The sequence below is a fragment of the Balaenoptera ricei genome, chromosome 6 (assembly GCF_028023285.1).
Source record: "Balaenoptera ricei isolate mBalRic1 chromosome 6, mBalRic1.hap2, whole genome shotgun sequence".
In the NCBI taxonomy this organism is placed as follows: domain Eukaryota; kingdom Metazoa; phylum Chordata; class Mammalia; order Artiodactyla; family Balaenopteridae; genus Balaenoptera; species Balaenoptera ricei.
The window spans coordinates 22,355,901-22,368,438 of NC_082644.1; the positions used below are offsets into that span (position 1 = coordinate 22,355,901).

Genomic DNA, 12,538 nt, shown 5'->3' on the forward strand with positions numbered 1-12,538 from the left:
GCGTGGGCCTCTCATTATTGCGGCCTCTCTTGTTGCGGAGCACAGGCTCCAGACGCGCAGGCTCAGTAGTTGTGGCTCACGGGCCTAATTGCTCCGCGGCATGTGGGATCCTCCCAGACCAGGGCTCGAACCCGTGTCCCCTGCATTGGCAGGCAGATTCCCAACCACTGCGCCACCAGGGAAGCCCCAGAATCATAATTTTAATTATTAAATGTTTAATTACTATGATTTTTTCCACTGAAACTATAGAAATAATGCACAGAAATATATAAGATGGGTTGATGTCTCATATCATGCGTCTGATAATTTATTTTTTAACCATCAAGATTTTACAGGCTAGGGCTTCCCTGGTGGCGCAGTGGTTGAGAATCTGCCTGCCAATGCAGGGGACACGGGTTCGAGCCCTGGTTTGGGAAGATCCCAAATGCCGTGGAGCAACTGGGCCCGTGAGCCACAACTACTGAGCCTGCGCGTCTGGAGCCTGTGCTCCGCAGCAAGAGAGGCCTCAACAGTGAGAGGCCCGCGCACCGTGATGAAGAGTGGTCCCCGCTCGCCGCAACTAGAGAAAGCCCTCGCACAGAAATGAAGACCCAACACAGCCAAAAATAAATAAATAAATAAATAAATAAAGAAGCTTTCATTAAAAAAAAAAAAAAAAGATTTTACAGGCTAATCTTGTGAATCAACATCAAATTGGGAGAGGGGTCCTCACTGGGCTTTTACCTGAATTTTCATTAACAATGAACAAACTAATTTGGGGAGAATTACATCTTTTTAATACTAATTCTTTCCCATCCATTAATAAGAGGTATTATATGAATGAGATAGTTTCTAAAAACCATGTTTTAGAAAATATTTAATAATATTATCACAGTACTGGAACACAAACAGACAAGTAAAACAAAACAGGAATCCTTTTGTCAAACCCTAATGTGTATACTGTAATTTTACATACTCAGTACTTTAGGTACTTGATCTGTTCCTACACTTTACATTTTGTTTCACTGGCTGTATATTTGCCCATCAGTACTGATTTATTATTGTACCCCTGTAACATACAGTTCTAACATCTTGTGGCCGACTATCTCTCCTACATTATTCTATCAGTCTTTGACACTCACAAAAGGAAGGAGAGGAAAACAAATCTCTTTTATTGACATTTAGGATGTATCTAGATTTCCTCAAGAAATAGTGAAAAACTTAAAAAATAAGATATGAAACCTTTATTTTGAATCCCTATTCAATTGATGGACTCATAGATTCAGATTTTAATGGTCAAATGCAATGGTGGTTTATTACAGGAAAATCAGTGTAATACACCATACTAATAGAATGAAGGATAACCACATGATTAACTCAACTGATGCAGAAAAAGCATCTGACAAACCCCAAACCTCTCATGAGAGAAGCATTCAACAAATAAGAAATAGGAGGGAACTTCCTCAACTTGATAAAGGGCATTTACGGAAAACCCACAGCTAAAATTACACTCAATGGTGATGGCCTGAAAGCTTTCCCTTTAAAGAGCAGGAAGGACACTCACTCTTGTCACTTCTAGTCAACACTGTACTGGAAGTTCTAGCCAGAGCAATCAGGCAAGAAAAAAAAAGAAAAGCATCCATCCTTGGAAAGGAAGAAGCAAAACTAGCTCTATTCACAGATGACATGATCTTATATACAGAATAAGATCCACAAAAATACTGTTTCAGCTAATAAGCAAGTTCAGCAAAAGTTGAATGATGCAAGATCAATACACAAAAGTCATCTGTATTTCTATAATTAGTAGTGAACAATCCAAAAAGGAAATTAAGAAAACAATTCCATCTATAATAGCATCAAAAAGAATAAAATACTTAGGAATAAATTTAACCAAAGAGGTACCAGACTTTACAGTAAAAGCCACAAACAATACTGAAAGAAATTGAAGAAAACTGAAATAAATGGAAATACATGCCATGTTCATCAATGAGAAGACTCGGTATCATTAAGATGGCAATACTTCCCAGAGCAATCTAAATATTCACTACAATCCCCATGAAAAATCTCAATGCCATTTTTTACAGAAATGGAAAAGCTGATCCTAACATTCAAATGGAATTTCAAGGGACGCCAAATAACCAAAACAATCTTGAAAAAGAACAAAAATGGAGAACTCACGTCTTGATTTCAAAGTTTACCACAAAGCTACATGAATTAAGTAATTAAGCATGGTACTGGCATAAGGCTAGACATATAGACAAATGGAATAGAACTGAGAGTCCAGAAATAAACCCATATACCTACAGTCAATTGATTTCAACAAGGGTGCCAAGACCATTCAATGGGAAAACAATAGTTTCTTCAACAAATGGTACAGGGACAAATGGATAACCACATGCAAAAGAATGAAGTTGAATCCCTCTCTCACAGAATATACAAAAATTAAGTCAAAATGGATCAAGGACCTAAAATAAGAGCTAAAACTATAAAAATCTCAGAAGAAAACATAGGGGTGTATCTTCATACCCTGGATTTGGCAATGTATTTCTTAGATATGACACTAAAAGCACAAGCAACAACAAAAAACTAGATAAATTGGACTTTGCCAAAATTAAAACCTTTTGTGCATCAAAGGACACTATCAAAGAAATGAAAAGACAACCTATAGAATGAGAGAAAATATTTGCAAATCACATACCTGATAAGGGTCTAGTACTCAGAATACATAAAGAACTTTACAAAAAGACAACCCAGTTTAAAAATGGGCAAAGGACTTTTAGAGGCATTTCTCCAAAGATATACAAATGGCCAACACAAGAAAAGTGGCTCAACATCATTAGTCATTCAATAAATGCAAATCAGAAATGTAAATATACTTCACACCTACTAGAATGGCAAAAATTAAAAAAAATATATATATATACATTGGTAAGGATGTGGAGAAACTGAAACCCTCCTCCATTGCTGGTGGGAATGTAAAATGGTACAAGCCACTGTGGAAAACAGTATGGCAGTTCCTCAATAAGTTAAAAATAGAATTACCACATGATCCAGCAATTACATTGCTAGGCACATACATGAAAGAGTTGAAAACAGGGATTCAAACAAATACTTGTACATGAATGTTCATAGCAGCACTATTCACAAATGCCAAAAGGTGAAGCAATCCAAATATCTGTTAACAAAAAAACCAAAATGTGATACACCCACACAATGGAATATTACTTAGCTTTAAAAAGGAATGAAGCGAAGAGTAGCCCCTGCTTGCCAAAACTAGAGAAAGCCCGCGCACAGCAACGAAGACCCAACGCAGCCAAAAATAAATAAATTTAAAAAAAAAGAAGAAAAAAGGAATGAAGTACTGATAAATGATGCCACAAATTGGATAAACAATGAAAACATTATAAGTGAGTGAAGCCACAGTCATATATTATATGATTCCATTTATCAGAAATATCCAGAATAGGTAAATCCATATAGACAGAAAGCAGACTGGTGGGGGCTAGGGGCAAGGAAAAATGCGGAGTGATTGCTTAATGGGTACTGGGTCTTCTTTGGGAGTGACAAAAAGGTTTTACAACTAGCTAGTTGATGAGTGCACAACACTGTGCACGTACTAAATGCCACTGAACTCTACACTCTAAAATGGCTAGTTTTATGTTATGTGAATTTCACCTAAAAAAAAAAAAATCTCAATAGTCATGGTTTCTAAAGACAGTGTATTGTATCCCCTTTTAAAAAGCTGAGTTTTACAAAATACATATTGTATGATTTCATTTATATGAAATTCTACAAAAAGCAAAACTACAGGAACAGAAAGCAGATCAACGGTGGCTTGTGGCCAGGAATGGGGTACTGATTACAAAGGGGCATGAGGGACTTCTGGAGTGACAGAAATGTTCTATATCTTGACTGTGGTGATGGTGATAGGGGAGTATACATCTGTCAAAACTTATCAAACTGTACTCTTAAAGTGAGTATATTTTATTATGTGTCAATTATACCTCAATAAAGTTGGTTTTATAAAACTCAGTCTTGATTACTCTTTAAAGGTCAGGGTTGGCATTTAATGTTAATCTACTTCCCTAGTATGATCAGAATGTGCTTATGATACATATTAAGCAAAGCAATGCAGACATTATACATTAAAAATGGTCATAAACAAAAGGCCTAACTAACAAATAGTCTGAATACTAAAATAATAAATAAACATGGTTGCTCACCAATTCTGGAAGAGGGCAAATAGTTCCAGTATTCATATATAACCCCTCGACTACAATGAAACGTCGAGTTACACGAGCCTTGCGAGGATTCTTTAAAAGAAAAAAAAAATAGATGTTTTAAATGTCAGTAACTCCAAATACAAAATCTGTTATGTGCTCTCTAGAACTTTCACCCTACAAGATTTATTCACCAAGATAAATCAACAAATAGATAGACTAAATTAATTTCAAGCTCAAGGTTTGAGATCCTGTTATTTTGAGATGAAAAACAGTGCTTTCTTCTCTCAGACATGTTTTCAGGTCACACAGTCAACTAGGAGGCCTCACACACAAACACAAACTGTTTATAGACACTGAGAATACTAAAACACAAACAAAACCCTCCAAGCCCAGAATGACTGGGAAGGGACCCAAGGGAACTTTCTGGGGGAGATGGGGACGTTTTATGTCATGATGGGGGCCATGATACCTGGGCTACACGGGTATAACCACTGGTCAAAACTGTATAACTAGGACTAATGTATTTCAATGTAAATTTTACCTAAAATAAAAAGAACTCTAATGATGATGATGATAATCATCATCATCACAGAGACTGAGTGGGGAGTTAGGTGAAGGTTCAGATGATACAAGAGTGGCAGAATATTGAAAACAAAGCCGGGAGAAGGGTACAGGGGGCTTCACTATACTACTGTTTCCTTTGAATGTGCCAGAAGTTTTCCTAATAAAAAGTTAAAAAACAGACAAACCCTGACCTCCCTTACTTACCAAAAAACAGATGAAACCCTTCTCCTTCCTTCCTCCTCACTACTGGTTCAAGTAAAACTGGACTATGACCTCACCCAGTCATGTTTGGAGGTGGTGCAGTGGAGGGACTCTTTCAAGTAACACACACCTTCCCACACCCCACTGACGTCAAATCACTAATAAACCACTCCCACTGCTGAATTTGTAGATGTTTCAGGTATGCTGCACTGAAAAAATTCCAGAGTTTGCCGCCACCTTTCTACTCAAAGGTTTCTTGCCTCTAAGCTTCTAATGAACAACTAGAAACTCAAATATCAGAGCTATTCTTTAAGGGGTATTTTAGAACCCACAGCTGTATGTAATACTCAAAAAAGTGTCGGCTGAAGCATGCAAAAGTTTACATCATTCTTGGTCATCTTCACTCTGTCACTAACTCAAACCTGAAGGCTGTGGGTCTGCTGGGAGGTCACAGCTGAGGACATGGGGGCATCCCGCCTCTCCCTGCCTTTAAAAAACAAAGTATCTTTCTTATGATCTTAAAATACTCAATGAAGGAATATTTTATTTTTGGAATATTCTTGGGAAATGGAAAAGTACAAAAAAGAATTTAACAAATGAGCTCGTTACACCACACACTGGTAACTTTTTCTTGTAAATACATATCTTTGTAAATTACCTTGTTCAAATCAGGATTTTACTGCAATCGTTCTAGGACCTGAGTTTTTAAAATATTATGTTGTGAACATTCTCACATTATTTAATATTATTTAAACCATGATTTTAATGGAGATTTAATATTCCACCTTGTAGATATACCGTAAATTATTTAACTATTCCCACAGTGCTGGATTTAGGTTGTTTCCCTCATTTTGTTTTTTTACATCACGTGAATACCCTTCCATCTCTGACACCATTTCTGATTCTCTTCTAAAGATAGCACTCCAGAGGGTATGGATATTTAAGAATCCCAGAATATACCTGCCCATTTACCCTCTAGAAAGGCTGTGCCAACTGAAGCTCTCCTCAGAGTTTCTGGAAGGCCCTTTGTACATCAATGTGGCACTGATTATTACCATAAAAAGTTTTCCCTAATTGGACAGGCAAAAACTCTTACCCTAATTTCTGTAACTGTTAGTGAGGTCAGACTATTTTCTATTTGCTCAGTTATCTGCATTTCTTCTACGAACTGCTGTTTTTATCTATTATCTTTTTTTTTTAAGAAGGATTAATATGGGATAAGAGAACTCTATAAGAAAAGGAATGAAAAAACATATGAACCCCATTAGTTGGGAAACTGACAAAAAGAGTTTGATCCAAACTCAGATTATTTAACTTACTTTCAAAGGAAATATAAGCATCTAAGTACAAAATATTTAAAAATTTAACATTTTATTATTTTTGTGAAAACAAAATTAAAAAAGAATTATTTCCAAAAACCAAAATGTAAAGTAATTTAGAAAGCCTACTCTTGGCAGGAATATGTGGTATAAATTAATTAGTAAAAAGGTAAAAACTATAAAATGGAAATAAATTTTAAGATAACTTTATTTCTTGTTATTCATTAAAAAAAATGTTCCACAGATTATAAATCTTATACAACACACACACAGAACTTGAATATGTTGTCTTCCAAATTTGTACAATGCTAACTTGGCGAAATAACTCTACAGCAGACAGGTTCATTGGTCACACTTTCTAAGGCAGTGTTTTTCAATACGGTAGCATTCTATTACTGAATAAGAAAAGGGACATCTTTTTACAATCTGTAGAAAGAATTCATTGGTGGAACGGTCTCAATTTTAAGATTTTCCCTATAGATTCTTCTAAATTGTATACTTATAAAACACTGTCTGTAGCACACCTAGCATAAAATAGCAGAAGTCTATGCGTATTCATCACAAGAATGTGTATAATCATGAAGTGCTGCTCTTAGGCTATCACCTAAAGAAAGATGACAGAATCCAAAAGGAATAATTCAAATATCTGGAAAAATGGAAATTAACACAAAATTAAGGATGTGATGAGCATTTTTATCGGTTACTCTAGTAACGGACGAGTTACACTGGGAAAGTCCACTTGAAAGTGGTGTTTGAGACAAAGGATGTGGTGACCAGGTTCCCAGTACAATTCACACACAGTGGTTCCTGCTGCAGAACCACAGACCACAGAACTACCTTCTCTGTTCATGTTGTCAGGGGCAAATAAATGCTAATTCTAACAGTGATGCTTTGAACACGCTTCCTCTGTTCCACTCTCTATCAGAACAACAAGGAGCAAGTTCCACCTGCCTAATTCCCTCCCTGTCCCAAGGGACTACACAGGTGCTTGAGAAGAAGTGTAAATAGGTTGCAACGTAGAAGGAAACCATGCTTGAGGCAGCTGCTTCCCACAGGGAGCAGCTGCTCAGAGATCTGGGATGAGGTTGGGGTAGGGAGAAAGAGTCTTCACTTTGTTCATAAATTCATTAATTAAGATCTGCCGCCATGGTTTCTTCTGGTGAATTGATACATGATTTATCTTGATATGAATAAGCCTATTTTGAATTCACTAGATACATCTTGTCAATGCCCTAATGAGTTCTGTTGTTACTTCTGTAGAGTTGAGTGTACATCCCTCCACCCCCAAAATACATGCTGTTTTTCTTTCTCTCTTTTAGAAAGCTGCCTAGATAACCTTCCCCCAAATTTGCCATATATAATTATGGCAATGATGAGGTAATTACTATCAGGCTTGACTCTCTAATCTGAGGTACATTTAATAAGCAGAAACACCCTTATTTAATGTCCACATGTGATCCACAGGCAAGTTTTCATGACAAATTACCATTTCATTTATAATTTAGCTGGTTAGAAAGTACAAAAGAACTGTGTAATTTTCTTCAAAAGAATCATACCTTTTGATCTTCAATCTCTTGTTCTTTCAATAGTCGCTGCAGGTCATCCATATCATTATGGTTAAATAGCTTAATGTCACTACGTGATGCCTGTAATCCCTTCTGAATAGCAAAGCAGGCAGCTTTATCTCTGCAAGGAAGAAAGACCCACCAAATTGGGGTTTAAAGGGTCTTGTCAACATTCTCAGAAAAGGAATGCTTGCTTTTGTAAGTTGACCAACATCCACTTGTTAAACTGAACATGGCAAATAAATAAAACATGTTTGAACATTAATATATTATTGTTTGCACTTCACTCTGCAAACCTTTCCACATAACTACCATACTGATTCTGTTCCAGGAAGCAAACTCTTGCCATATTTTGACCTCTGAGAAATCAGCATGCATCTTACTATACGGATGGCATATTAGTTTATTCAAAGTACTTTTCTCTTTCTAAAAAATAAATGAAATATTGGTGCATCTCACCATCAGTGGCATCTCTGATTTGACTGGCCACCACTCTGCCATTACTTTGCCATCAAAAGGAACACTGGGTTACTGACTCTACATAACCCAGGGGAGAACTCTGAGTCATGCAGATTAATCTTCAGTAAGATCTCCTAAATTGAGTTAATGGGGGGCAGGATATATTTCTTAAATTAAGTGTATTATTTAAAAGTACATGCAACACTTCTACTTCTGAGAAAATAGACATATTTTCCCTATTTTTCTCACTGGGTACAACCAAAAATCCTGGACATCATGTATAAGACAAGCATAAGATGATGCTGAAAAATGGAGAGAAAAGGCAGACCAGCGAGGGATCTGAGAAATGACATGAAACAAGTTCCTGGATTTTCCTAACTTGGAACTGATGCAGCTGGCAAACTGGAAATGCCAACAGGCGAGACAGAAAAGCTCTGACAAAAGTCTGCTCTCTGTAGCCAAAGGGACAGGAAAGGGGGCAGCCCAGCAAAGGTCTCTACTGTAGCCAAACCACAGAAAAACCTGGGCCTGTCCCCTCCACACTAGCAAAGGCTGAGAGGGGGACCCAGACTCTAGCCTTCACGAGGCCATAACAAGGCTCCCCAATACCCCTGTGGGAGCTGTCAGAGAAGGGAGCCAGAACTTGTATCTCCGTTGGGTAGTAACAAGTGGCTCCCACTGTGGTGTTAGTGAAGACCATGTGGAGAGACCTAACTTCCAATCTCCTTCAGGGAGAGACACTCTCCCCTGCCTATGCTTAGGCTGTGTTAGGGGAGGCTCAGACAAGAGTAGGACTCTCACCAACAACCAGAAGAAATGAAAATAACCCCACCTCAGTGTCAGTGGAGGCCCCGTGGGGACCCTGGACTTGTACTTCCACCTGACAGTAATGAGGCAGCAGTGCCCTTGTTGGAAGACTGTCAGAGAAAGCCAATTGAAACAGAAAGTTTAAATAAAGCATAAACTATAACAGCATAATATGAAACTGTTCATGTTTCACTTGTCATACCAATAACCAGAAAATATCAAACAATGAAAAAAAAAAGAAAAAAAACAATCAACAAATGCCAGTACTAAGATGACAGAGCTGTCAGGATGATCTGATAATGACTTTAAAACAGTCATGATAAAAATGTTTCATGAGTAATTATGAACATGCTTGAAACAAATGAAAAAACAGGAAGTTGCAGCAGAGAAAAGGAAAATACAAAGAAGAATCCTGTGGGGATATTAGAACTAAAAAGCAAAATAGTCAAAAGAAAAAGCATAGTGGATGAATTCAGCAGCGGAATGGAGAGAGGAAAGAATCAGTGAGCTGAAAGATGTAACAGTAGAAATCAAGTCAATGTAAATCGCAGAGAGAAAGTAGACTAGAAAGAAAAGAACAGTCTCAGGGACCTGTGAGACTACAATAAAATATGCAACATTCAAGTCTGTAGAGTTCTAAAGAACAGAATGAGGGTGGGACTAAAAAGGTACTTGGGCTTCCCTGGTGGCGCAGTGGTTGAGAGTCTGCCTGCCAATGCAGGGGACGTGGGTTCGAGCCCTGGTCTGGGAAGATCCTGCATGTCGCGGAGCGGCTGGGCCCGTGAGCCACAGTTGCTGAGCCTGTGCGTCTGGAGCCTGTGCTCCGCAGCAGGAGAGGCCGCGATGGTGAGAGGCCCGTGCACCGCGATGAAGAATGGCCCCCGTTTGCCGCAACTAGAGGAAGCCCTCACACAGAAACGAAGACCCAACACAGCCAATAAATAAATAAATAATTAAAAAAAAAAAAAGGTACTTAAAGAAATAATGGCTGAAAACCTATAGATTAAAGAAGAGGCTTAAAACTATATATTAAAGAAGCTGAGCAAAATTCTGGCAGGTAAACCCAAACAAATAAATGCCAATACAATTATAGTCAAACTTCTGAAAACTAACGACAAAGAAAAAAATCTTGAAATCAGCACAAGAAAAATGACACCTTACATGTAAGAGAAAAGCAATTTGAGTGACAGTAGATTTCTCATCAGAAACCATGAACACCAGAAAAAAGTGTCCCAATGTATTTCAAATGCTGAAAAAAAAAGACCTGGCAACCAAGAATCCAAAACTAGCAAAAATATCCTTTAGGAATGAGGGGGAGAAGACATTCTCAGTTGAAAAAAAACTAAGAGACTCTGTCCCAAGCTGACTTCCCCTAAAGGAATGGCTAGAGAAAGCTCTCCACATAGAAAAAATAAATAAATAAAAGAATCTTAGATTATCAGGAAGGAAGAAAGAACACTGTAAAAAGTATGAACAAACACACTAGGCTTTTCTTCCCCTCTTGAGTTTTCTAAGTCATTGTGGATGGTTAAAGTAAAAATTATAACACTATCTGATGTGGTTCTCAAAGTGTTTACAGGAAATACTTAAAACAACTGTATTATAAATAAGGAGAGTAAGGGGATGTAAAGGAAGATAAAGGATTCTATAACTGAACTGGTAAAATAACACCAGTAGAATGTGATAACTTATGCGTACATATAACATCATACTTACAGCAATGACTAAAAAACTATACAAAGGGAAACACTCGAAAACAAATAAATAAAATAAATAAGATAAATAAAAATGGAACTCCAAAACTCATTCAATTAACCCTGAGAAAGGCAGGAAAAAGAAAAAAGGAAACAAAAAACAGAGAGAACAAATAAGAAACAAAAAATAAAAATTGGGAGATTAAGATCCCATATATCAATAATTACATTAAATGTAAATGGCTAAAATATACAATTTAAAGACAGAGTGGCAGAGTGGATTAAACATGCTGCCTATAAGAAATTCACTTCAAATGTAATGAGATGGGTAGTAAGGGAATGTGTGTGTGTGTGTATACATGTAGTTATATATATATATATAGTTATATGCTATATATATGTATGTATGTTATATACAATAATATAGGTAGTAAGGGTATACATATATATTACATACAATAAACACATGCAAACATTCAAAAGGGAAAGCAGAGTGCCTATGTTAATATCTGATAAAGTAGACTTTGGAACAAAGAAAATTACCAGAGACAGAGAAGGATGTTATATAATGATAAAAAGACTCAATTAACCAGGAAAACTTATCCTAAATATGCACCAAATAACAGAGCTACAAAAGATAAGACACAAAAACTGATAAAAGTGAAAGAAGAAATTGATGAATTACAACAACTGACAGACCTACCAAACAGAAAATCAGCAAGGATATAGAAGAACTGAATAACACCATCAACTAGGAAGATCTAATTGTCATTTATAGAACACTCCATTCAGCAGAATATTTTTTTTTCTATTTAATGATAATGACAAAAAAAAAATTTCTCTCAAAAGGTAAATAAAGTTTCATATGTAAATTGCTTTTTGTCTCACTAAAACTTTTATATAAGTATACCTTAGGAAGTTGACATGCAAAACTAGCGCTCTCTCTTACTGGATTAAAGGATAGAAGTGGCAAATGAACATTTTGTATGTTTTTTCTGGTTTTTAATTTGCGTATCAGTGACTTTTAAAAAATAATGATCAGTGTAACATTTGATCATTGAATATTATTATATGAAAAACAGAAATGTATAAATAAGGAAATTAATCACATGTGTCCTATCATGGAGTGATACCTTCTCACTGGTGTCCTCACGTGGTCTTTTCTCTGTATTTGCCAGAATATTCTTTTTTAAATGACTATGGAACATATTCCAAGATAGACCACATCATGAGCCATAAAACAAACTGTAACAAATTAAAATTTTCCAAACGCTTGGAAACTAAACAACACACTTCTACATAACTCATGGGTCAAAGAGAAAGTCTAAAGAGAAATAAAACACAAAAATGAACTAAACGAAAATGAAAATAAATGCATCAAAATTTGTGGAACACAACTATAGCAGTGATGACAGGGAAATTCATAGCACTAATACATTAGAAATGAGGAAAAGTCTCAAATCAGTAATTGAAGTTCTCACCTCAAGAACCTAGAAAGAGCAAACTAAACTGCAAATGAGCAGAAGGCAGGAAATAATACCAGAAATCAGTAGAAATGAAAACAAAAATACAACGTAGAAAAATCTATGAAACAAGGAGCTGATTCTTTGAAAAGATCAATAAAATTGACAAATCTCTAGCAAAAATGACAAAAAAGAGAGTAGACAGAAATTACCAGTTAGGAAGGAAACAGGGATCTGCAGACATTAGAAGGATAGTAAGGGAAT

The 12,538-nt window shown here is 36.5% G+C and overlaps 1 protein-coding gene across 2 annotated transcripts in view; it reads right to left on the reverse strand.

The window, feature by feature from the left end:
- Positions 1 to 12,538, reverse strand: part of SPTLC1 (serine palmitoyltransferase long chain base subunit 1) — a 54,735-nt gene that overhangs the window by 16,003 nt on the left and 26,194 nt on the right. For both annotated transcript variants that reach the window (XM_059927009.1, XM_059927010.1), the window contains exons 7-8: positions 7,843 to 7,972; positions 4,203 to 4,292 (exon numbers count right to left, since the gene is read on the reverse strand). In XM_059927009.1, coding sequence (XP_059782992.1) covers positions 4,203 to 4,292; positions 7,843 to 7,972 — 220 coding nt within the window. The remainder of the gene's footprint in view (positions 1 to 4,202; positions 4,293 to 7,842; positions 7,973 to 12,538) is intronic.